The 27,355-nt window shown below is 36.9% G+C and overlaps 2 protein-coding genes across 2 annotated transcripts; both read right to left on the bottom strand.

Annotated features, from left to right (window-relative positions):
- Positions 1–1,925: 1,925 nt before the first annotated feature.
- gimap4 (GTPase IMAP family member 4) lies at positions 1,926–8,186 on the bottom strand. Its single transcript, XM_084102755.1, has 3 exons — positions 8,034–8,186; positions 3,754–4,527; positions 1,926–3,493 (listed from the first exon to the last, which is right to left on the bottom strand). Exons 1-3 carry the CDS (start codon positions 8,059–8,061, stop codon positions 3,468–3,470), a joined length of 828 nt encoding a protein of 275 aa, XP_083958881.1. The 5' UTR covers positions 8,062–8,186; the 3' UTR covers positions 1,926–3,467.
- A 993-nt stretch (positions 8,187–9,179) lies between these two features.
- chmp4c (charged multivesicular body protein 4C) lies at positions 9,180–17,579 on the bottom strand. The gene is made up of 5 exons (XM_084103358.1): positions 17,140–17,579; positions 14,259–14,436; positions 13,650–13,758; positions 9,860–9,986; positions 9,180–9,742 (listed from the first exon to the last, which is right to left on the bottom strand). The coding sequence occupies exons 1-5, from the start codon at positions 17,381–17,383 to the stop codon at positions 9,681–9,683; spliced, it is 720 nt and encodes a 239-aa protein (XP_083959484.1). The 5' UTR covers positions 17,384–17,579; the 3' UTR covers positions 9,180–9,680.
- Positions 17,580–27,355: the final 9,776 nt, after the last annotated feature.

The raw sequence follows: 27,355 nt of genomic DNA, 5'->3' as shown, positions 1-27,355 counted from the left end.
ACTCTTTGATTTTAGAGTTGCACATATCTTTTCAAAATGTATACATTTGCTCTTAATTTCATGTTATCCTCTCCATAATGTACTTTAGAAACTAAATCTACCCATTTAAAACTGGGGATTCTGGCTTTCTCCAAAAAAATATTGCATTAAAAGCTGTAATTCTCAGAATTCTAAATAAGTTTACATCATCTTTATTAAGTAGCATAGGTCATATACCCAAAACTATATTTTGTATCTTTAAATATTTAGTTTCTTTAAAAAAATCTTCCCTGAATTAGGCTACTTCTGTGCACTGAAGTACTTCTGTTCGCTAGAAGTTTACGGCAACTTATCCAACATCCTAAAGATAAATTATTATAATTAGAAGATATTTCTAGTGTTATAAAATATCGCATATTAATTTTCCAAGCAAAATGTATATTTTAGTCAGAATTATTGCGCTCCTATTTGGCGCGCATGCGCGCAGCAGCGCTCGTTCAATATGAAGATTAGCAGCAAAATAGATACATTTGCATGACTTTCTAATATTTACAGATGGAGAATATAACTGTAAAATGTAAGTTTTGCACTGAGGGGAAAAAAAACATGTCACAAACGCACAAAACAGCACAAAATATACGCTGTTTGATGGTGGATCGATTTGATTCACGATCAACCTCTAGGGCTGCTTCAGAAACACGTGCACACGCAATTATCTAGACTAGATAAACCTGGATCAAATTAGTGAGATTGCGTGAACTTCAATTACCTTTTATGGAACCACTTTAGCCCCAACTTATTTGTTAGGCTCATTCAAGTCCGGTTTTGGAGTTTAATCCCCGCTTTTCTAAGTGGCTTTTATGGAACAACCCTCTGGACCAGGCTAGTTTCCCAGCATAAGTTGCCAGGGTAACTGAGTTTGAACTATTTTAAGTTTGCTTTATGAAACAAAATCCATCAACAATAAGTCTGACTAACCAAAATAAGCCTGGCTTGTATTCTAATCTTGTTTTATGGAACAACCCTCAGGGCAGGCTACCTCCGAGTCCATGGTGTTGATCGATGCTGAAGAGACGGACGTGTTCACAGAAAATAATGGGGATATTTAATTTTATTTTATCAATCAAAAAATTCCACTAGAAACAAACCTTGTTGTATTATTTTATTTTAATTTAATACTGTGAAGCTGCTTTGATACAATCTGTATTGTGAAAAGCGCTATACAAAAAAAAAAAAAAATCTGGTGCACACGCATGACGCACTGACGAGCACGACCTCGATGGGAGGGTGCTCGCTGGTAGTGGGGGAGGGGCATTTAGAGTTGTAAACATTCAACATTTTGGCAAAGTCGATCCAATCTGCCAGACTTGCCGACTGCAGCTTTAATAAAATATACAGCTGTTCACTGTTTGTTCATGTTAGTTCTCAGTGCATTAACTAATGTTAACAAATACAACTTTTGATTTTAATAATGTATAAGTAAATCTTGAAATTAACATTAACAAAAATGAATAAATGCTGTAGAAGTGCAGTTCATTATTAGTTCATGTTAACTAAAGTGTTAGGCTATCGAAATTGTATGTGAATATATCATTAGATGAAATTTATAAGAACATATAAAATTAGAATTACCAGTATGAATGTAATTAAATTCTTTTAGAACTTATTTATAACTCATAAATGCTCAAAACAGCCTAAATTTATGAAACCTACATATTATTTTCTAACAAAACATCTATATTTTCAAAATGATTTCAAAGAAAATATATTAATTTTACTTAAAATAAATAAATAAATAACATACAAAAGAAAAATGGTTAAACCAACTTGAATCTCCTTTTTACCAATGGGTTATTAATAGGTGGTAGCAAAGTAAAATGTGGACTTTTGTTCTACAGACACATTAAGACATTAATTTGTGTCTTTTTTTTCTTTTCTTTTTTTTTAGAATTATTGCATGTGCATGGATGAGCATGTTTATAAACAAAATGCAGCCCCAGTGGGGAAAAATGTGTGTGTGTGCGCGAGTGAAGGAAAGAGGGTAAATGTATTATATGTAAGTAATTTGAGACAAATCTAACTAATATACAAAAAAAAAAAAGCAGCAGCAGCAAACTTTCATGTGTAAAGCCATAGTTCATTTTCGGACCCAAAATTTAGTTTGAATTGTTAAACCTGAAGAAACTAAAATAAAATCTGCAAACATAAATGTGTATTTTGACGGTCTTAACAAACTTACAACGTTTAATATTCATACTAAAAACTATGGATTTTTAAAAGATTTGTATGTACCTCTTCCGGGTCAAAATGGACCCAATTGAAATAGGAGGATATATTTTTATTATCATTAAAACAACCACCACAATAGTAATAACAATATGAATTCAAAATATATAAAAAAGGAATAATTTGGTAACATCTGTTGAAGTCAAAAGTGAACCATAAAGTATTTGATTGCAGGGAAGCATTAAATCCTCATGATAAGAAAAGGTCGCACAGACGTCTGGGAAGGAAATTTTTATGGTTGTCAGAAATGACAACAGATCTAAAAAAAAAGGAATGCATTCATGTAAATCAATTACCATAAGAAATCATATTCCAAAATAAAAACAGTGATGAAATTCATTCATAGTGCTTATAATAAAACAGTTAAGCAGCAACAGTTTCAGGAGGAAACCATTTGTAAAGACATTTAATCGACAGAATGTAATAGAAAAAAAAAAAGAATTTAGAAAGAATTTTTTTTTTAGAAAGTATCACAGCAATCCTAAAACAATCAGTAACTTCAGGGTGATAAATATTTCATATACACTCAAATAATAAAACAGCAATAATGATATTATTAGAAAATAATATCATTATAAAACATCCATAAATATACTTTTGATAAGGATTGGGGACATACTGTATCTAAAACACCTAAAACAGCAGCTATGAGAAATAAAATGGAAAACGTAACATTGGTTTTTGACCATTAATAAATCCATAATAACTGTCACCAACGTAACTAACCCATGCTATATTATAATGACTAGACTCCAATCTCTGATAACTATATTAGTGCATTCGTTGAGGCACTTTACAAGCAATTAAGTGCAAATAATTTATGTGTGGAGTGTTTCTGTTCTACTAGACACCATTACTGTACCTCAGTTTTCTCTGCATCACATATAATAGTTTAAAAGGACATGGGTGATTGAGTCAGTGTGTAACTATAGTAGTGATATACTTTTAATCAGTACTGTACTACTGATTTACTAACATAAATTTGTCTTTTAATGATAGTTATTTGCGCTGCGTCTTATCCGTTATATATCTAGGTTGAGAAGAACAAGCTACAGGGACAACTGCTTACTATAAACCCTACTACCTGAAGCTGCTTGGACTGGTGGACTGATGTGTGGGTATTTGACTAATAAGTTAGGCACTATTAAGTGCAGTGGAATTGAGGTAATGAATACAGAAGTACTGGAACTGTTCACACAGCATCAGTCACTCACTCCTTCAACCAAACCTGCAGAGATAGAAAAACAAAGAAATTACATCATTCAAATGCTATGCTGTATCATGCAAACAAAGTTTTCATTATGACACCATGCTACCAATTTTCGACATTGTAACAAACAACAGCGTGACACTATGACATGATGTAAGCTTGATAAATTCAAGCTTTAATTAGAACAAAGGTTCAGGAGAAGTAAACAGTGTATGCAATAATAGACAGAACAGCACTGTGAATGCTATTGTGTATTATATGCTATGACATGCACTCACTCTGTGGAGGATCCACGTCCATGGCCCGCAGCGAGTTGCAGGAGCCGTTCTGTTTGGGTCTAGCGCCAAGCTCCCTGTTCTCTTTCACTGGACTGGTGTTCAGACTCTGAGTTTGACTTTGTGTTTTAGTTGCATCTGCCTTCAGGATGAAGTAACCACCTTCTTCAGCTACAATCTTCTCAACCTTCTCCATCAGCTGAGGCAGCTGCGGGTGCTCGCCAAAAATATAGTTATTGATGACGTGGTACCTCTTCTTACACTTGTCCACCACCCACTGAAGGTCACGACCTTCCCTTCGTATATGCCTTTCTATGGACTTGTCCTTCAAAATCTCTGCCCAGGTGAAGACCACCAAGGTGTGCTTCCACACGTCCTCTCCGAACAGCGCCAAATTCTCCTCTATACGAGCCCGGTCCGTTTCGGTGAACATGCCCACCGGTATGACCAGCAGGAATGCGTGGGGTCCAGGTGTGCACATACTTACACTTCGGACCATCTCCTGCTGATAGTCTGCCGGTGTGGTCTGGGATGAAAACCAGCCAGGAGTGTCTATTACTGTTACTTTGCGCCGATCCACCTCGGTTTCGCGTTTCACGCTGAATTCGGCGGCACGCTCCAGACGAAACTCTTCACGCCCCAGGATGGTGTTGCCGGTTAGGCTTTTCCCCGGCCATCTCCAGCCCAGCAGGACCAGACGGAGCTCAGGGAGACGGTTAGCCTCACGGGCGGCTGCCACCAACCGCTTCTCTTTCTCAGGGTCCAGTTGGTCATCAGCTGTAGGGTACCAATACATTATTATCATTACGAGGGTCAAAAATGGCACCCTGGAAAATTAGGGCTCGGTAAGACTATTTTAAGACAAGACATAAACAATAAAAATGTTTAGCTGCTATTGCTATATTGTGCATTTTACCATGGCTTAAACACTGTTTTGACAAATCAGCATCCAGCATATTTAAAGTGGTTTTATGCATATTGATTTTTTTACAAATTTCTTTATTTTATATGGAAGCTTGTTTCTGCCACAGAATGAAAAATGAAAAAGGTAATTGCGACTTTTTATCTCACAATTCTGACTTTTTTTCTCGCATTTGCGAGTTTACATCTCGCAATTATAACTTTTTCTCAGAATTGCGAGATATAAACTCCCAATTCCAAGTTATAAAGTCAGAATTATGAGATATAAACTTGCATTTCTGACTTTATAACTCGCAATTGCGAGATTATATCTTGCAATTCTGAGAAAAAGTCATAATTGCGAGATGAAGTTGCAATTATCTTTTAAAATGTTTTATTCTGTGGAGGAAACAAGTTTCCATGAATAGCTGCCTGTACATTCTTCAGAATTTCTCCTTTCGTGTTCTACAGAAGAAGAAAAAATGTCATACAGGTTAACAAAGGCATGAGGGTGAGTAAAATGATGAATTTTTTTTACCTGTATGAACTTTTTTTAAATTCAGATGAACTATCAATTAAAAGGTATTTACTAAACTCGCAATTGCGAGAAATGTCATAATTTTGAGAAAAAAAGTCATAATTGGGTGATAAAAAGAAATTACATTTTTATTTTTTATTCAGTGGCGGAGACAAGCTTTCATAATTTTATGAGTTTGTAGTGGGTAAGATGTTTTAATGTTTTTGTAAGAAGTCTCAAACTCACCAAGGCTGCATTTACTTCAAAAATACAGTAAAGACAATTAGGCTATATTGTGAAATATTATTGCAATTTAAAATAACTGTGATGACAAAGCTGAATTTGTCAGCAGCAATTACTCCAGTCTTCAGTGTGACATGATCCTTCAAAAATCCTTCTAATCTAATGATGATTTGGTGCTCAATAATCATTTATTTCCATTATAAAAGTTGCTTAATAATATTTTTCAGGATTCTTTAATGAACTAATAATAAATATATAGCCTATATATGTATATACAGTGAGGAAAATAAGTATTTGAACACCCTGCTATTTTGCAAGTTCTCCCACTTAGAAATCATGGAGGGTCTGAAATTGTCATCGTAGGTGCATGTCCACTGTGAGAGACGTAATAAAAATAAAAAAAAATCCAGAAATCACAATGTATGATTTTTTAACTATTTATTTGTATGATACAGCTGCAAATAAGTATTTGAACACCTGTCTATCAGCTAGAATTCTGACCCTCAAAGACCTGTTAGTCTGCCTTTAAAATGTCCACCTCCACTCCATTTATTATCCTAAATTAGATGCACCTGTTTGAGGTCGTTAGCTGCATAAAGACACCTGTCCACCCCATACAATCAGTAAGAATCCAACTACTAACATGGCCAAGACCAAAGAGCTGTCCAAAGACACTAGAGACAAAATTGTACACCTCCACAAGGCTGGAAAGGGCTACGGGGAAATTGCCAAGCAGCTTGGTGAAAAAAGGTCCACTGTTGGAGCAATCATTAGAAAATGGAAGAAGCTAAACATGACTGTCAATCTCCCTCGGACTGGGGCTCCATGCAAGATCTCACCTCGTGGGGTCTCAATGATCCTAAGAAAGGTGAGAAATCAGCCCAGAACTACACGGGAGGAGCTGGTCAATGACCTGAAAAGAGCTGGGACCACCGTTTCCAAGGTTACTGTTGGTAATACACTAAGACGTCATGGTTTGAAATCATGCATGGCACGGAAGGTTCCCCTGCTTAAACCAGCACATGTCAAGGCCCGTCTTAAGTTTGCCAATGACCATTTGGATGATCCAGAGGAGTCATGGGAGAAAGTCATGTGGTCAGATGAGACCAAAATAGAACTTTTTGGTCATAATTCCACTAAACGTGTTTGGAGGAAGAAGAATGATGAGTACCATCCCAAGAACACCATCCCTACTGTGAAGCATGGGGGTGGTAGCATCATGCTTTGGAGGTGTTTTTCTGCACATGGGACAGGGCGACTGCACTGTATTAAGGAGAGGATGACCGGGGCCATGTATTGCGAGATTTTGGGGAACAACCTCCTTCCCTCAGTTAGAGCATTGAAGATGGGTCGAGGCTGGGTCTTCCAACATGACAATGACCCGAAGCACACAGCCAGGATAACCAAGGAGTGGCTCTGTAAGAAGCATATCAAGGTTCTGGCGTGGCCTAGCCAGTCTCCAGACCTAAACCCAATAGAGAATCTTTGGAGGGAGCTCAAACTCCGTGTTTCTCAGCGACAGCCCAGAAACCTGACTGATCTAGAGAAGATCTGTGTGGAGGAGTGGGCCAAAATCCCTCCTGCAGTGTGTGCAAACCTGGTGAAAAACTACAGGAAACGTTTGACCTCTGTAATTGCAAACAAAGGCTACTGTACCAAATATTAACATTGATTTTCTCAGGTGTTCAAATACAGCTGTATCATACAAATAAATAGTTAAAAAATCATACATTGTGATTTCTGGATTTTTTTTTTTTTAGATTACGTCTCTCACAGTGGACATGCACCTACGATGACAATTTCAGACCCCTCCATGATTTCTAAGTGGGAGAACTTGCAAAATAGCAGGGTGTTCAAATACTTATTTTCCTCACTGTATATATATATATATATATATATATATATATATATATATATATATATATATATATTATTTATTTATTTTTTACTGACCCCATCTTCTGAACGCCAATGTAGGTTTGCTTAATATTTTAGTCATTATGTATAATATATTGAAAAACTTTTGGATTTGGTGATAACTGGGAAAACACAATAACACATACGTCAAAAAAGCATTGCGCAGAACGGATTTTCCCAGTGATGTAAACTGGGTGTTTTTATCTGAAATGTGATATGACATCTAGTTTCTCCTTCAGGCGTGAGCAAGGAGGAAATAGATGACCAAGACCTTAATATTCACTTAAACATAATTAATATTAAAGCAAAACACTTATTCCTATAATAACTCGCTAATTAGATACTGTATGTAACTTGTATACAGTATTTCACCGAAAGAACTAAACGGACTAAATGGTGTTTAACGTTATGTGTATAAGTCACTATAAATTACTCTTTAATATAGCATATTCGTTGATAAAGAATAACTCCTTTCACATGTAACTACTTTTCACATGTTTTTCGTCATGTGAGGGGGTCTGTTGTGACTTTAGTTCACCTGTGAGCGTCATACCTGTCTGACTGGGCAGCGGAAACAGTGAGACGTGTCACATTCACCCGAAACACACACACCGGCTACATTAGTGCGCACAAAGCCAAATTAAAGTATGAGTGTTGCGTTATAAGCATTGTTCAACAGTAGGCCCTATATTTTAAAACAACTTACCAGTTGAATTTGGTCTGTTTGAGCTCATGACGATGTCGTGTTTGTAACTTTACTCGTGTCAGTAATCCGGGAGAAAAAGAGCGATTTCCTGCTTGCTTCTTGAAGGGCGCGGGAGGGAGATATCTAATATTCGTGAACAAGTCTTTTGATTCGGATCTTTTCAATGAATCGGTTGAACCATAGTTCGCGGTTCTTGGTCAACCCGTTCATCAGTTGTTTTCTCGAGATGTTGCGAACAAAATATGTAAATATACGTGTGCCTTGAATGTGTAACTGTTATCAACACACATCTTTTCAACACAGAGATGGAAATGGCAATATTTCTTTCAATTTGTTTAAAATAAAATTACTTTAGTTGTATGAGCTTAATCATGGCCGAACTGAACTGGCACACATGGTATTACAATAAACACTCTTGTTAATTCAAACGTAATAAACAATGTGGCTAAAATGGTTTTACTGTTAATTTAATCGCGTAATTAAAAGATGATTCAAAAGAACCGATTCAGAACGAGCCAGACTTCCCATCACTAGTGGGAGGCGTCTAGCATTTAGAGAGCGCAAGGGTTCAGACCAGAGCCATAGAGAGGTTCAGACCATAGAAATGTAATACGTAGGATACATATTTGACCGCTCCAGACACGTCGGCGCGCCCGCCATCTTGGAACGGTCTACGTGTCGTCACTCACAAGAATCATGCCACAACATTGCTCAGCTTCTGGTTGTAAAACCGACGATTATAAATTGCCAAAGAAATTGGGTAACCTTTCACAGGTGGGAATTTGTTGGTTTGTGATTTTATATGTATTGACTCAATACAGATTTTAGTTTTTGACGTTTTTAACTACTGTGGTAACTACTTTTACTATGGTACTTTTACACGACGCCTTCGTCTTACTTTATTGTGTTAGTTTAGCAAAATCATCAGCTGAACTATTCTATTCATGTGTCTAACTACATTTACAGATGCTCAGCCAATGGACCGGCTGTTCACGGACCGGGTTTGACCGTTCCAATATGGCGGATGGCTTAGATACACCCATATAAACAGCCGCTGAGGGATCTATGGTTCAAACAAGTGCTGTTCTTTTTCAGAAACACCGTACTACTATGGTTACTATAATTACTAGAAACATTTTCGTCTTTCGTCAAGATATTTAATTGAACTGCCAAGCAGATATTTTTTGACATAACTACTGTTTTGGAATATAGGTAGGCCTACTTGTAGTAACTGTAATTGCAAATGTGTGTCAAAACCAAGACTTGATAATATTGAATAAAACATTATAAAATCACTCTTAAATTATGTATTTGATAAGCAATACATGTCATATTTAAAGTTTATTTTCATCCAACCCTCAGTATTTTACATTTATATTTAATTAAAAATTAACAGTTTAATAGCCTTTAATCATAAATTGCTACTATTTACACACCAGGTTGCCAGCAAAGTAATCCTTCATCTTAAACATGAACACATAACAGAATAATTCGTTTTAATACAATATACAAATGTTAAGCCTGATTTCTTTACTTTTTTCGTTTTTTTTCCTTACAAAAAGCTCTTGCAATTCTTTGCAGGATGTAGAGCTAAAAGTGAAAGTGAATGTAAAGTAGAAAGAAAGAGCATTTGTTATGCACTGCTGCTTATGAAGCCCAGGCAGCCAACCTCTTCATATCATGATCATCCTCCACTCTCTTCTTGGAGGCTGAAAGAGTGAAATAACAGACATTTCAATGAAGCACAGACTGTATGGGCCTGACTGGTCTTTTGCCAAATTTTAAAAGTGTAGATACTGAATGTGAGGGTGTCACTGCATACTCACTTGCATGGCGGCTTGGTCTTGTGCTAGGCAGTTTGGTGGTTGGTGCACTTGGTAATCTGCCCATATTCTTCATACTTTCTTCATGTTCTTCCTGTTCCAACTCTGCCAGCTCTGCCAACAATTCATCCTGTAAAAACATAAAAATGAGTACAGAACACATCATAAACTGAAGGATTGATTAAAACAATAAATCATGTTCTGTTTTAACAAATTATCTTGAAACTGCTGAAATGTTCCTATAAATATATTTTCTTTCCAACTGTGCATTCTGAATTATAAATAAATATATTTCCCCAGCAGTCTAAAGCTCGTCTTCTCATAACAGTGTTTTTATCTTACTGATCATATTTGTTGAGTTATATTTAATGAATTTGACTGATAAAAAAAAAAAAAAAAGCTTATGTGCGCTGGTGCTCTTATTTCAGCCTTTTTAAATATTTCAAAGAATGAATGTGCCTTAAATAAATGTAATGATAAATATTTAACTAATATAGAGGATGACAGTCAACTACCTTGAATATTAAGCATTTTGGGCATAAACATGTAAATTAGAATAGTGATTCAAATATTTAATTCAAATACATAAATGTCCATACTGATCTTATTCCTCGGGTCTCACAGGCACTTTAACATCGTGGCCACTAGTTTAAATGAGCACTGACACCCTGTGGTGAAATAATCGCGTATATTTAACTTCTGCTTTCTCAGATTGGCTTGGGTTGGACTAAAACTTCATGTTCTGTTGAGTAAGGAAAATTCTTTACACAGTAGAGCCCGACCGATATATCGGCGGGCCGATATTATCGGCCGATATTAGGCATTTTCCAAACTATCGGTATCGGCATTTATAATGGCCGATAAATGAATATTTAAAAAATAAAATAAAAGCGGACGAAACACCCTGCAACCATGTTATGAGTGTTGGCGCTGCATAGTTTGTCCACCAGAGCGCACTCTACAAGGAAGACTGCTAACATCAATGAGCTTGGAAATCGCAACGAACTTATTCTGCCTAAATAAAGTAATGATTACTGTATTTATAACTAGCATATCTGTAGTTCCAGTCCCTGTATTGTAAAACGTAAGTTAGGCACGCAAGGAGTGAATATTTAGACAGAGAGAAAAAGTATCAAACATAGCAGCTAGCCCGTGCATAAAAGTTAGCTTTTCTTTTACACGTGTGTGAAATCCAAGTGTGCGTTACTGTAGGGGTAATTAACACATGGTTACCGAGTCGATCGTTCCCTGGGATGCGTTTTCATGAAAATCAAATGTAAAGAGTTATATCTCTAAAAACAGATGATCTTATAACACTAGTATATGGGGCACAGAGTAAGTAAAAGTAAATCGCTAGTTAATACCACTAACAAGGCTCAAAATAGCCTCACACTAACATGGTAGCATAATGAGGGTCCCTACATGCAAACCGAAGCATTGAGAACTTTGTAAGTGTACAGACAGTTTAATAAGAAGATACTTTATAAAGACAGTACATTACGCGTTTATAGGCATCATCTAGGAAAACAGACTGGACTAATCGAGTCACGAACCCCGTGCTAAGTGAGCTGGTCAATAGGAATTACGTTTGTGAAATCTAACGTAGCACGGCGTTCGTGACTCGACTAGTCGAGACTGTTTTCCTAGATGATGCCTGTAAACGCGACGCGTAATGTACTGTCTTTATAAAGTAAAGCTTCGGTTTGCATGTAGGGACCCTCATTATGCTACCGTGTTAGTGTGAGGCTATTTTGAGCCTTGTTAGTGGTATTAACTAGCGATTTACTTTTACTTACTCTTATATACTAGCGTTATAAGCTAACGTTAATCTGTTTTTAGAGACAAAACTCTTTACATTCGATTTTCATGAAAACGCATCCCAGGGAACGATCGACTCGGTAACCATGTGTTAATTACCTCACATAATGTATTTAGTGCATCACTAAGTAGTAGATTTTAGAAGGCAGGCAGCAAATGATGATTGAAAATGGTTTGTTGTAGCTTGATGGAATAGATGGATAGAATTAGGAGTGACCTTTGTCTTGTTTAATAATAATACAAATGATGATGATAATAATAATATCATCATCATTGAGTTTTTTAAAATTATTACTGTCAATATTAATAATAATAGTTTTTCAATAATAGTTGAATAATAGGACTTTAAGTTTCGTATCTTAAGTTTGTATTTTTAATATACATTATATTTATCAGAACTTTAATATATTCTGTTGTGACAATAAAGTTAATTTAAAAAAAAAAAACATTTATTTTTAAACTGCATTATATTATTTTAGTAAGGCTGAGGACTCTTAAATAACTACAAATAACTAATGTTAGGGAAAATCTGTTCATGTTTTGTTACACGTTTCTGGATTTAAAAAAAAAATAAATATATATATATATATATATATATATATATATATAGGCCAATATATCGGAATATCGGATTTTTAAATCACCAAATATTTGTATCGGTATCGGCCTTAAAAATCCTTTATCGGTCGGGCTCTATTACACAGTAATCATTTTTAGCATCAGAATTGCGAGATATAAAGTCAGAATTGCGTGAAATAAAGTCGCAATTGCGTGTTATAAAGTCAGAATTGCGAGATATAAAGTCAGAATTGCGTGAAATAAAGTCACAATTGCGTCTTATAAAGTCAGAATTCTGACTTTCAGAATTCAGAATTGGACTTTATATCTCACAATTGTGAGTTTATATCTCACAATTCTGAGAAAATATGTCAGAATTGTGAGATATAAACTCGCAATTGCGTGTTATAAAGTCAGAATTGCGTGATATAAAGTCGCAATTTTGAGATAAAAAGTCGCAATTATCATTTAATTTTTTTTATTTTGTGGCGGAAACAAGCTTCCATACTTCTATCTCTGAAAATGTCCAGTTTTTTTAAGGGGTCAGCGGATGCATTATTCACTTTTAAATGGTGTTTGCATATAAATGTGTCTTTGCAGTGTGTGGACACAACAACCAAACAATGAAAAAAATCCATTCACTCCTTTTTTTTTAATCCTCAAAAAGTCTAAACACTCAATCAGGCCATTTGGATTTTCTGAGCACTATGATGTCATAATGCTCATGCTCCGCCCACGACCACTGACGGACTGTCCCGTATTAGCATATTTTTGCCCTCAGTCATTCGACACCCCCCATGGAAGAGAGGGGTGGGGTGAGCAGTTTTTGTTTTTGAGGAGGTAAAAAGGGTGTTGTTTTACACAACCATTGAGGAATTTTAACCAAAGTATATTACAAACTTTAAATGAACACCCTAAAGAATCATACCAACTTGTGGAAAATGGGCATCCAATGACCCCTTTAAGACAATAGATGATCATGGGTGCTTAGCACCATCACTTCACCATTATAATGAGATTAATTCATTAAAGAATACAATATACCTTACTCATTCATATGATTCTGACATAGTATTTGACCATGGCTGTTTCTTGTGCCTTTTACCTCTGTAAAATTAGGCATTGGCAACAACTGGGTAATGATATTGACAGGCTATTCATCATTTCAAGGTAATGGCATCGCTAAATTGGATTAGTTTGGATCGTCACGCTAAAAGTGTGTTGTTTTAATAAGGGTAATTTAAGGCTTTGTGTTGGGGAAAAAAATTATGATTTAGTGTGTAAAAAAGGATTGCAATCTTGTATTATTCCTGACCCTGATTTGATGTGAAGTAAATGGAGGAGAGGAATCGATTCTGTCGACTTCTATGGTTCGGGTTGGGAGTTTGAGTCAAACATCCCTATTTGTAATATGTACCTCATCAAACTGATCACCAAAAGGTTTTGAAATGGCATCACTGATCTCCTGAGCTACTTCCTGTTGTTCTGTAATGTCCTGCATGAGGGAGTCAATGTTATCCAGATCTCTGAAAGAGAGAGAAACAGAATGATTGATTATTTGCTAACAACTGTTCAATCAACTGGTACATATGAAGATGTATGCAACAGCCATTTATCAACATTATACAAAATATATTACTACCGATATCTGTAGTTTTGTAGTATTGATCAATCAAAATCAAGTATTCCTGAGAACCATATAATAAGCAATGATTTGTTTGTTTTTTGTGAATAACTGAGTGTAAAGTACAGCAATAGGTGCCTTCACACTGTCGTAATTACCATAATTATGAAATTTCAACTTGTAAAAAGCATTGAAGAGCTCGTAATTACAAATTTTCAGATTGCTCCTACTTGTACCACGTGATTGCTGTACCACCTGACCACAGCAGATTAATTTAGGCATTGATAGTGTTGCCATAGAAATGCATAATTCCCAGTCCAAGGAAGTGAACATCTCTGAGTAGAACGTCACGTGTTGGCATTGAAATTATGACATAGTGTGAATGCAAATGATGAAACGCACATGTTCTGGTGAACCCCTTTGATGGCTTTAGCTGCGTAACCCATGTTCTTCAGAACCTCTGTGTTTGTGGTGGCATTCTCAAGGGCCTCTCGCTGGAACTCAATAGTGGACAGGGTCCCGTCGATCTGAGTCAGCTGTTGCTCGAAACGTTTCTTCCTCTTAAGAGCCTGAAGTGCAGCTGAGGAAAAAGATTTTTTTTGGTGGTCAAAATCATCAAATATTTCACTGAAGAAGTCAAATACTTAATTCAAATGATATTTTCCCTCATTTTTAGGGATTAATGCTGTTAAAGGATATTTCACCGCTGGAAAGATGAATGTGTATTTAAATTGGGTAATTTATGTAGTAGAAATGTGAAATTATTTTAGAAGTTGGTGCCTTCTAGACTGAGAAAAGCCAGAAAATAGATTTTTCGCTCATGTGGATGAAAGACAACAACTCCCAGAATGCACTTGTTTCGCTGCCCTACAAGGCCACTCCCAAGCCACGCCTACCGGTTACAGAGGGCAGTATCGGAAGAAATGATACAACTAGGCTACTAGCTGACTCGAAACTGAATAGACACCCTTTTATCATGAGATCCCACCCCCTATGGGCGGGTTGAAAACACTCGGAACTAGCTCCCACTACTGGCTGTAGTCTCTCGCCTCTGGCCAAAAAAGCCTCTGATGACGCTAAATGATGATTTTTGCGTCATTGGAGGGTTTTTTCCAGACACACAATACAGAAATCTCTCGTCTCAGGGGGACATGAGGGAGGGAGGCACGGTCATTCGAAAATTCTACCGGGTTTCTACTGATACAAAGCTTAATGCTAATCGGTGAAGTATCCCTTTAATCATACTGAACGTGATCAACTGCATTTTATGTAGCATACTAGCATTTTGAATACATTGTGCCTCTGTTTAAGCTGTATACCTGCATGAAGAAAAATTGGAAGACATATTTGTTTAAGGATTTTTTTTAGAAAGAATGGATAATATTTTACACACAAAATACTTGTAGGTTTACTTTTATAAATTTTGTAAATTAAAGATCAGATGAGCTCATATAAGGTGATCTAAGACAAGTGAAGAAATTAAATTATTGTTTGACTTCACATGACTAGGAACTTGAATTATAGACATTTTTTAATCTTTAAAATGATTGCTCAAAGTATTTGAGTAAATGTAATTAGTTACTGTACTTAAGTATCTTTTTGGCTACTTTGTAGTTTTACGGAGTATCAAAGATATTCTCAACTTTTACTACAGGTTTGAATAAGTATATGTACTCTTTACTACAGTATATTTGTATTACTCATTACATTTTGCAGTTTATTTCTGCTATAAAGTAGCAATATCACCATCTATAAGGCACTGAAGGTACTATAACTTGTGCGCTTTTCCCTTACTTACCAAAACTTGTCATCAAGGCTACTTTACATGAATGTGAGTGCATTAGCAGGTAGTTGCTGAATCACAGGCATTTCATATAAGATGAGGCCGAAACCAGCACGTCAAGTGCAAGTAGGCTTTGACTATTTCATTTTACTTGACATTATTTTATTTATCCATTATACTGAAGCAACCTTTTTGAAGGATATTGGTTTACTATGCCTATTTTGAGCACTTGAGCTCAACTGAGACTTGAGTGTTTGTTATAGTTTGTAGTGTTTAAGAGGCTTTTTGTCAACCTTGATTTATTGCAGTTTTGAGGTGTTCGGTATTATTTTTAAGAAAATAAACACATGATTGCTCTCCTAACAAATCAGCTGTTTCTTGTTTTTCACTGGAATAATGTGTCTTTGGGACTAGTGCATCTTTGAGCATACATTCAGTACAAGTAAAATACTTAAGTACTGCTATTAAAATCAGATACTCTAACCCCCCGGTTTCACAGACAAAGCTTAAACTAGTCCCAGATTAAAATGCATGCTTGAGCTGTTTTACCTGAAAGCAACTTGCACTGATATCTTAAAATATGTCAGTGGCATTGTTTTGACTTAAGATGCACACCAGTAATGTTTTTAAGGCATGTTTATAAAAGCTACTTAAGTTTCCTTATTGAACTAATGCCTAATCCTGGCTTAATCTAAGCCCTGTCTGTGAAACCAGGCCTAAGATTTTTACTCAAGTCGTATTGAAACTGGTCACATGTAACTTGTAATGGAGTCATTTTAGCTGTAAGGTATCTGTACTTTTACTCAAGTATAGTTACTTTTCAGGTACTCTTTACACCTGACTCCACCTGTGATGCCTGGGTGTAAACGCCATGCTCGTGGTAATGCACAAGTTGACAACTGTAAATGAGGCGTGTCCAGATGCCTGTTCTAGGAGCAACAGCTGGGCGTCACTCCACATAAACAAAAGCCATGTTTTATATACATGTTTCAGTGGGGTGTTACACTTTCAAAGGCAAATTATGTAACCAACCGTTTTCTCTTAATCATTTAGTTTAATACAAAAAGAGCTAAACAAAATGTCTTGGAGAATTGTTATTATTAGCCTATTGCAATTTTCAAGTGCTGTAGGCCTACTGTATATAAATCTTTTTAAAATAAACTATTCATAATATGAATTACATGTTTAAAATAAACCAACACTTTTGTGAAAATATTTTTTATAGACTTTCACATGATCAAAGGAAAATATTACTTGTGACTACAATAATTTTATTTTTCATCGTTCAATGCCTAATTTTATCAAGATAGGCTACGCAAAATATCAGTTATCACGACAAACGAGGCGGCTAATTTGTTCCAAATGTAATTTCCATCGCTGCCATGAACTTTCAAGGGTACAAAAATATAACAATTACAGAATAAACATATCTTATGATGTAAAGACCACATGGCAAAAAGTGATTACAGAAGTAGAAAGTCCCATTCTACATAACGTTACCTCTCTTGTTTTTTGTTCCATTCTTTTTGGCAATGGCGAGCTCCTGCTCGATTCTGCTCTCCAGGTATTGCTGTTTTTTCGTTAACATTGCCTCTGTCTCTCTCAGTTTGTTGATGGCCTCCTGTGGTGATGCACCCGACCGGGACCGGTGCTTAGATCTAGAACTGGATCCAGAACTAGAACTGGGCCTGGAGCTAGATGAGCTTGATGAGCTCACTTTAAAAATCTTTGAAATTTTACTCATTTTTTCCCGAAGGTAGGCTATTGCTTGTAATTCTAGTTAAAGATCCAACGAGCTTAAAATCAAAATTCTTAAAAGGATCGCGAGAGAAAGTGACAATTCTTGACAGTCTGCTTTTCAGATTCAATTCAAAACACCAACGTAACCCTTCCTGAAATTCAACACCTGTGCACACGTAAATTGCTCCACAATAGTCTCTGAAGACACGCCCATTGAATAGAATTAGCTGACAGAATGAAGTCACACAATGGGCGGGGCAAGGTAGCCCGAATATTGCCTTTCATTGGTCAGGTATAAATAATAATTCCTTTATTTTGAGGATTTCCTCACTGGACGATTCGGCACTCAAAATTGGTGTAATCAAGTCGAATGACACAGTAGACTTTTCTAGTCAAAATAAACCAGATGGAGTCAGTTTTCTGATATTCATAGCCATTGAATGAACATTTAATGAAAACAACAGTTTCAGGTTGTCACATTTATTTAGACAAAAAACAATTTCTATGGAACATTTTAATTATGTTCATATTTAACTTCCATTGTTAAGTCATTAACCATTAAATGGACAGGAACATTAAAGTAGGCTATTTCAGAAATGTTATTTTCCAACACATAAAGACTCAAATTATAAAGTCCCATCATGTCTTCCTCAAAATATTGCATAAATGTTTTACAGTTTATATTTCCTATTAAAATAGCAAAAGATTTGAAGGTTACCTTGATCTCAGTGGTTTCCAGAAGTGATCTTACATAGTGTTGCTATGAACGAACAACTGTCTTCATTCAGAAGAATTTGACTACTGAATGCCACAATTGACAGATCAAAGTTGTCCAAAGATTTGTAATAATATACAATAATTCACAAGTTCCATATAAGGTTAAACATATTTGGCTTGCTGTCCGCAGTGTATGGGCTCAAGGAAGCAACTTCAACTCAAGCTTAGTTAAACCCTCCAGTGGGACTACTAATGTTTCGAAGATGAGTCTGGTAGCAAGATACCTAAATTATGTTGGTGGAGTTGGGGGATTCTAATTCAGTGATATAAGTTTAATTAAATGGCTTTAATTATGTTGTCTCAAGCACAAATGATAAGTGACTGATTCGAAGTGACCAGTTTTGGGTAAAGTAACTTTTAAAAGTAATGCAATACAATATTGCGTTACTACCTAAAAATGTAACTAATTGCGTTAGTTACTTTTTATGGAAAGTAATGTGTTACGTTAACATTTGCATTACGTTATCCTTGCTTGTTTTTTTGTTTTAAACAAAAGTTCTATTTTTGCCAAATATAAAGGCCCTTTCACCCCAAAAGTGAAATGAATAAGCCTCAGACTGAAGGAAATGCAAACTCACACCTATATAATAGCGAGCACAGCGCAAACAAACCTTTCAGCTGTGTTGCCATGCTGGATTGCAGAAGAATAGGACACAGGAGAACAAAGATGAATCAACACTCTTACTTCAGCAATATATAAAGTATATTTAGGTTTGCGTAATATTATTAGTTTGCATTTGACTGTTTTTATTAATTTTGAGGAATACGGAATCTGTTTTTGTGCAAGTGAGATGAATAAATGCAAGATCACATTTAAGCCAAGTCAGGTCATGTCAGCTTTATTTATAGCGCTATTTACAATACAGATTGTTTCAAAGCAGCTTTACAGAGATAACAGAAAAATAATGCAACAAAGTTTGTTTCTATAAGAAAATAGCTAAATAAGTTCAGTGATGGTTCATTTTTGTTGTAAAAAAGTTATTCATTTAGTTTATTTATATATATAGCCGCTCTGGAGAAAACCGTGATGTCCGTTCAGTTCAGTTCTCATATAATGGTGTCAATGCAGGCAGATCAATAATACTGTTGAATATTAAATTTAGTCTAGAACTACATAACCATCATGCTCACACAACTCTCGCAATGCCTCTGCACTTACTCCTGATTTCTCTCAACATGTAACAGGAGAAATGTCAGTCAATACATGGGAGAACAAAGTAACTTGCGTTACTTATTTGAAAAAGTAACTCAGATATTTGGTTGTAAATGTAAAATGAATGTGTTACTTTACTAGTTAGGCTACCTGAAAAAAGTAATCAGATTACGTAACTCGAGTTACTTATAATGACACTATGACTTGTTTGTACTTCAGTCTTAGTCATTCTCTCACTGCCTAATTAAAGCATAATCCTGATTTTCATATTCAAGTAATTGCCAGTAATGTAACCCAAAAAAAATGTATGCATGCAATAAAAAAATAAATAAAAGAAAGAAAGAAAGAAAGAAAAAAAAAGTTTTCCGGACACATGAATCATTATATACTCCAGTCTGTTTCTAAAGCACAAACAGATGAGCTTTTCTTTACTGTCTATCTGTTTTACCTGCAGGAAATGGATGTGATCGTGTGAATGTGTGTGTGTGTGTGTGTGTGTGTGTGTGTGTGTGTGTGTGTGTGTGTGAAATCTGCTCCAGCTCAGTGTCTCTCCTCCTCAGATCATCTGTCGCTTCAAGCGCCCTTCAGTTTGACTCACCGCAGCCTCTTCCTGATCTTTGATCAGCTGTGTGACCTCAGAGCGGCTTCTCCCAATGGAGCGGATCCGCTCAGTAAAGATCCACTCACTTTCCTCCACTGATCCCAGTGCTGTTAGGACACACATCACAATCACCTCATACTGCTGCTCACACTGAGTCTAAAACTGCTCTTCTGTCTGTTAAAGGTGCTCTAAGCGATGTCACGCGTTTTTTAGGCCAAAATATTTTTTGTCACATACAAGTCAAGTCAAGTTTATTTATACAGCGCTTTTCACAATACAGATTGTATCAAAGCAGCTTCACAGTATTAAATTAAATTATACTACAGGGCCGTTGAATGCTTGAATCTGATTGGTTGACGAACGTTCTAAGGTGTGCATTATTTTCAGGGAAACGCACAGCTAAAGTAGTTCCAGGCAGGTCTCGACCGCATTACAGTTCCATATCACTTCGCGTAGTCAACTGTAATAACGGAAAATAGGATACAATTCATAACAAGAAAAAACATTTAGCCCCATGCGCAATGTCAATTTTCAATGTCTAGCTTCACAATCAATGGAAACATGCAGTTTAATTTTAATAAATAAAGTATATAGTCCTATATAATCAATAGAAAATTAAACTGAATATAGGCTAAATAAATGGATAGTCCTGCAGCACGGATTTTTATTGCAGATAATTTAACAAATAAATAATTATTGATTGGCCTACTTGTTAAAAGGGCTTTGTGTTTCATTTATTTGGCTAGTCTACTGTCATCTGTCAATAATAGAAACAAAAGAATGAACGAATTAATTAAAACGAATTGAATTAATAAATAAATAATAATATTGACGCACATGCTTTTCTGTCTCATTATGCGATGAAAACAGTCAGAGAGTGTGTCAGCTAGTCGTGTGTCCCAGCATTAGTCTGCTATCAGTGGCTCAAACCTCCGTTACTAACTCTAAAATGACGTTTTGGAATTAGCAACGGAGGCATGGGATTAGATGCGTAAGAAATTAGTCCTACATACAAGAGCGTTTTAATGACAAAAACTTTACAAACGTCTTGAAATACATAATCTGAACAATGTTTCGAGGTGTGGTAACTGTAGTATAAGCGGAATAATTGACTTCAGGCCGTTGAATTATTAGAAAAATAATGCACACCCGAGGTGAACGGCCACTCCGCTTCGCGTCGTGACCGCATTACCACCTCGGGTGTGCATTATTTTTCTAATAATTCAACGGCCTGTCGTCAATTATTCCTTACATAATACATCAATGCTTGTTTCTAGTGGAAAATGTCCACGTTTGGTAATGCTGATCAATAGTATTGTTGATTGATTGATTAATTAAATTAAATATCCCCAAATATCCCCAACTGAGCAAGCCAGAGGCAACAGTGGCAAGGAACCGAAAAACTCCATCAGGTGACCTAATGGAGAAAAAAAAAAAACCTTGGGAGAACCCAGGCTCAGTCGGGGGCCAGTTCTCCTCTGGCGTTTATGAACTAGAGGTCGGATTTAACTGTAAGATAAAAAGTATTATATGAATGCCTGGCTGAAGAGATGCATCTTTAATCTAGTTTTAAACTGGGAGAGCGAGTCTGAGAAACGAACAGTAACAGGAAGACTATTCCAGAGTTTTGGAGCTAAATGTGAAAATGCTCTCCCTCCTTTGGTGGATCTGAATATCCTAGGTATGACCAAAAGCCTCGAATTTAGTGATCTTAAAGAGCGCAATGGATTATAGGGCGATAGAAGATCCGTTAAATAGACTGGAGCTAAGCCATTTAGGGCTTTATAAGTCAGTAGCAATACCTTGTAATTAATACGGAACTTTATAGGTAACCAATGTAGTGATGATAAAATTGGTGTTATATGATCATATTTTCTTGATCTAGTAAGAACTCTAGCGGCGGCATTTTGGACCAACTGTAGCTTGTTTAATGAGGACGCAGGACAACCGGCCAACAAAGCATTACAGTAATCTAGTCTCGAGGTCATGAATGCATGAACTAATTTTTCTGCATCAGAAACTGATAGCATGTTACGTAGCTTAGCAATGTTTCTAAGGTGGAAAAAGGCTGTTCTTGTAACATATGAAATATGATTTTCAAAAGACAGGTTGTAGTCTAGTATAACACCCAGGTCTTTTACTGTAGAGGATAAAGTAACAGGACATCCTACTATGTTAAAGTTGTAGTGTGAGAGGTTTTGTGGGCGGTTTTTTGAACCGATGATTAGTACCTCTGTCTTGTCTGGATTTAATAAAAGAAAATTGTGCATCATCCAATCTTTTATATCTTTAACACACTCTGTCAGTTTGGATAATTTAGCGTTTTCATCTGGCCGTGATGAAATATAGATTTGAGTGTCATCAGCATAACAATGGAAACTAATTCCATGTTTCCTTATAATATTTCCAAGTGGCAGCATATATATTGAGAATAACAGAGGGCCTAACACAGATCCCTGCGGCACTCCATAGTTTACTGGAGTTATGGTCGATTTTTCTCCATTTAAATAGACAAAATGGTAGCGGTCAGATAAGTATGATCTGAACCAACTTAATGCTTGTCCTTGAACACCAGTATAATTTTGTAGTCGATCTAAGAGTATTGTGTGATCTATAGTATCGAACGCAGCACTAAGATCAAGTAAAACTAGTATTGAGATACAGCCTTGGTCAGATGCTAAAAGTAAATCATTTGTAATTTTAACGAGCGCAGTTTCAGTGCTATGATGCGGTCTGAATCCAGACTGAAACTTTTCATAGATGTCATTTTCTTGCAAGAAAGAGCCCAGTTGAGCGGACACCACTTTTTCTAGTAGTTTAGACATAAAAGGAAGATTTGAAATGGGTCTATAATTTACTAGATTATGCGGGTCTAATTGTGGTTTCTTAATGAGAGGTTTTATAACTGCCAGTTTAAATGTTCTTGGAACATGACCTAAAGATAAAGATGAGTTAATAATATTGAGGAGAGGCTCTTCCACTATAGGTAACACTTCTTTCAGTAGTTTAGTTGGTATAGGATCTAATAAACAGGAATAAATAAAAATCTAGGATTGTTTTGGTTGTTTTCTATTAGTTTGCGGAGGTGCTCAGCCCTGGCCGCTTTTAGGGCCTTTTTATAACGTGACAAACTGTCTTTCCATGCAATTCTAAAGACATCTAAATTAGTTTGTTTCCATTTACGCTCTAAATTACAGGTTTCTCTCTTTAGAACATGCGTAGTATTGTTGCACCATGGTGCTTTACTTTTCTCTCTGACCTTTTTTAATCTAATGGGTGCAACAATATCCAATTTTCCAGAGAGAATGGTGCTCATAGTGCTAGTTAATTCCTCTAGTTCATCTGTTTGTTTGGGTTCACTGAGCAGCTGAGACAGATCAGATAAGCAATTTGAAAAATTATCTATGGTGGATGGAAGGATTGTTCTGCCTGATCGATAACGCGGCGCAGCATTATATATTACAGGAGTACGTAATATGCAAGTTACCATGTAATGGTCAGTGACATCATCACTTTGTGGAATGATATCTATATCGGTTGGATCGGTTCCATGTGATATAATTAAATCGAGTGTATGATTAAAACGATGAGTTGGTCCGGTAACGTTTTGCTTGACCCCAAAGGAGTTTAATAAATCTGTAAACGCAGCCCCTAACGCATCATTTGGATTATCTACATGTATGTTAAAATCTCCAACAATTAATGCTTTATCGACATTGACTAATAGATCTGAGAGAAAATCTGCAAACTCTTTTAGGAAATCAGCGTAAGGCCCAGGCGGTCTATATACGGTAGCCAAGGCTAAAGATAATAGGGAAGTTTTTCTAACATCTAAGAGCGTAACATTTAGTACAAGTACTTCAAACGAAATAAACTTATAACCCGTTTTCTGAGTAACATTGAGAATATCTCTATAGATTGTTGCAACACCGCCGCCACGACCAATCAGACGGGGCTCATGCTTATAGGAGTATCCTGCTGGGGTAGACTCATTTAGACCGAAATAATCATTTGGTTTAAGCCAGGTTTCAGTAAGGCAAAGTACATCGAAGCTATTATCTGTGACTATTTAATTTACAATAACTGCCTTAGGTGTGAGTGATCTAATGTTTAGAAGACCTAGCTTTAGAAATTGTTTTTGTTTACTAATAGCAACATTTTCTGTTTTTCATTTTTCCTAGATCCTGCAGTAAATTTATTATTTGATCTCATTAAACAAGGAATAGACACAGTTTCTATGCAATGTTCTACACTAGTATTTATATCAGTTAAATTGGTGCAGCAGAGACTATGATTTGGACTTTTGGTTACTAGTCAAAAGGTATTTAACATTTTGGAGATGTTATCCGACAGAAGATACGCTCCGAATCTGCTTGGGTGTAAGCCATCAGCACGGAAAAGCCTATAACGCTCCCAAAACAGATTCCAATTATTTACAAAGAGCAGTTTCTGCTCATTGCACCATGACATTAACCATTCATTTAGCGCGAATAATCTACTAAACTTTTCTTGTCCTAGTCGGTACGTGGGAAGCGGTCCTGACACTATGATCATTGTTTCAGGCGATGTGCTGCGTACCGTATCGATCAGATTCCTGAAGTCTTTCTTCAGAACCTCCGTCTGGTGCAGCCTGATGTCGTTTACTCCCACGTGCAGGACCACAGTACCGACGCGCTTGTCACCGTTCAGAATCTCGGGAACGCGAGCAGCGATTTCAGAAACACGAGCAGCAGGAAAGCAGTGACTGTGCACCTTACTTTTACCTAACGTAGCGTGTACGTGCCGAACGATGGAATCGCCGATGATCACAGCATCGCGTTCTGTTTCGCGAAGAGGGGAGAAGCGGTTTTGGGTGGATATCTCGAAAACCGGGAGGGTCGGAAAGAGTCTTCTTGGTCTAGACCTGACTCGCGTCTTCCGCTGCGGAACCATCCAGGCTTCGTGGTGGCGTGTTGGAGCCGGAGTGAACGAGACCATGGCTGATCGCGACCTCGGCGCACGGGACCGATGTTGAGAAACGCACGGAGTAGACGAGGTCGGAGTTAGCGTGTTAGTAACGTTAATCACTGATTTGTGTGCATCGGCGTGTGATGTTTCAAGAGCTAAACGCCGGTCTATCAGCTCGGCTTGTCTCACTAAAAGGTCGTGGATCTGTTTCTCAAATGTGCTCATATGTGTCCTCACCTGCACCAAAAGGTAGACTACTTACATCTGATAAATTCGCCATTTTAACAGATGGATAGTAAGTTAGCAACGATGCTACCAGTGATGCTATCAATATTAATACTAATTTATGACTGAAGTCTTGGATATAATCCGTCTTTTTAGTGGTACGGGTGTAGAGTAGACGCACGATAGGCGAAAAAATGTTTGTTTGTAGGCTAAGTGAGTGTGGAGAAGACGCGTTCAGCCGTGATCCACAGGAGTAACCTATAAGAGTATCCGGCAAACATCTCCTCACTATCCGCTAGCTGCCTGTCCCCTGAACACACTGTAAAAAACCCCCGCGGTCTCTGTAGACAGCCCAGGCTCCACAAACGGCAAGAAAAACAAACTGGCCCAGCCTTGGCCACGAAACATAACAAACAGTGTTCTAGCCAATAACCAACAAGAATGATTTGGGAGTGGGGGGTTAGTGCGCGTGCACATGAAGGGGGGTGTGTGTGGAGTGGAGGAGAGAAAAGCATGAAGAGGGAAGTGTTGTTGCAGGTGATTTTGACAGTAAGAGTTCAGACACACAGACAGGACTTGACAGCTTGTGTTTTCTCCCAGTACAGACATCACACTCCACATCTCCAGATCCAGTGTAACAATCAGCAGTTTGGAGACTCGTCTTTCCAGCGTTTCAGCAAACATTACATTAAAAACAGGTTTTGGCGTGAAAGTCTGTATGCACTGAGGTCAGCTGTAAACTCCCTTCTGATCCTCCTGATTCTCTCTCTCTCTCTCTCACACACACACACACACACACACACACACACACACACACACACACACACACACACACACAATCACAACAGCCCTAAATTGCTGTTTGCACACCCACCTCCCATGCCGGAGACCCCACTTTGAATCCCGCTCGGGACGGGTTGAGTAGGACTGTTACATTTGGTGCCTTTGACCCGGATGGGAGTGAGGTTTAGGGTGGTGAGTGAAATGAATGTAGGTCTACGTGTAAACTTCACTCCCCTGGCCTCAAGAGGTGCATCAGCGGCTGTGGTCTTTAGTGTCCTTGTTAGCCGGCATCCCACGCTGGAGACCCCGGTTTGAATCCCACTCGGATAGGGTAGAGTAGGACTGGTTACACTGGGACCAGCATGGGAAACGGGAGTGCTGGTGGACCAGCTCAGTTTTGCTTGAGAACAGCGTGCCTATGGCTAGACCAGCACTATATAAGTTAACCAGTATAAACCAGCCTGGACTAAAATGAAATTCATGCTGTATTTTTCAGAAGGGTATTTTTCAGCAGTGTTACCTCTGATATAGTGCCCTATTGGATGAGGGAGAAGCAAAGCAACAAGGAAGCGTTTTAGTTTAGGTTGAGCTTTTCAGTCACATACTGTAACTCCAGTGTTTGCCCTGCCTTGTACTTATTCAGTAGCCAACTTGTTCTTATCAGAGGATGCATAGAAAGGATGCATTTCTAAAAGCAATGACTATCACATTGTGGACAAAATTGGCTTATGAATCACATTGTTCGCAGAGACCATTTTCGTTCTCTGTCCAGCCATTATTATTGTTATTAAATTGTTATTAAATTGTTATTAAATTATGAATGTGTTATTAAAGTTATTTATGTGTTTATGCATTGACTACTATCTCATTCCCTACATCAGGGATATACTGAAATATGTAAGCTTGTTTCTGCCACAGAATAAAAATGTAAAAATCTAATTGCAACTTTTTATCTTACAATTCTGACTTTTTTCCCCTCACAATTGTGAGTTTACATCTCACAATTCTGACTTTACGACACACAACTGGGAGATAAAAAGTCAGAATTACATGATATAAAGTCGCAATTAAGTGTTGTAAAGTCAAAATTGCAAGATATAAAATTCCTCAGAACTGGACTTTATAACTATCAATTATTTATCAGAATTGTGAGATGTAAACTTACAATTGTGAGATAAAAAGTCACAATTATCTTTTAAATTTTTTTATTCCATGGCGGAAACAAGCTTCCATGAATAGCTGCCTGTACATTCTTCAGAATTTCTCCTGTCATGTTCTACAGAAGAAGAAAAAAAGTCATACAGGTGGCATGAGGGTGAGTAAATGATGAAAGAATTTTACCTGTATGAACTTTTTAAAATTTAGATGAACACTCAATTAAATAGTATTTACAAAATAGCAACCACGTGCACATAGGCGACACTTGGAATTAAATCAAATAATTTGAGACTTTTTCAAAGAGACTTTTATGTTGAAATTATTTTGTGATG

This window comes from Abramis brama (genome assembly GCF_963993115.1).
Source record: "Abramis brama genome assembly, chromosome: 24".
Classification (NCBI taxonomy): Eukaryota; Metazoa; Chordata; class Actinopteri; order Cypriniformes; family Leuciscidae; genus Abramis; species Abramis brama.
The sequence above is the reverse complement of the archived record's forward strand: the minus strand, read 5'-3'. Positions and strand labels throughout refer to the sequence as shown.

What these genes read in the sequence shown, in the direction of transcription:
- chmp4c (XM_084103358.1), bottom strand. Translation starts at nt 17,383, where the DNA reads ATGAGTAAAATTTCAAAGATTTTTAAAGTGAGCTCATCAAGCTCATCT. An exon ending in TGGAACAAAAAACAAGAGAG is followed by an intron (nt 14,437 to 17,139) that starts GTAACGTTATGT and finishes CTTTTTCCTCAG; the next exon opens with CTGCACTTCAGGCTCTTAAG. An exon ending in AAGACCAAGCCGCCATGCAA is followed by an intron (nt 9,743 to 9,859) that starts GTGAGTATGCAG and finishes TCACTCTTTCAG; the next exon opens with CCTCCAAGAAGAGAGTGGAG.
- gimap4 (XM_084102755.1), bottom strand. Translation starts at nt 8,061, where the DNA reads ATGAGCTCAAACAGACCAAATTCAACTG. An exon ending in AAACAGACCAAATTCAACTG is followed by an intron (nt 4,528 to 8,033) that starts GTAAGTTGTTTT and finishes GGTACCCTACAG; the next exon opens with CTGATGACCAACTGGACCCT. An exon ending in GGACGTGGATCCTCCACAGA is followed by an intron (nt 3,494 to 3,753) that starts GTGAGTGCATGT and finishes CTATCTCTGCAG; the next exon opens with GTTTGGTTGAAGGAGTGAGT.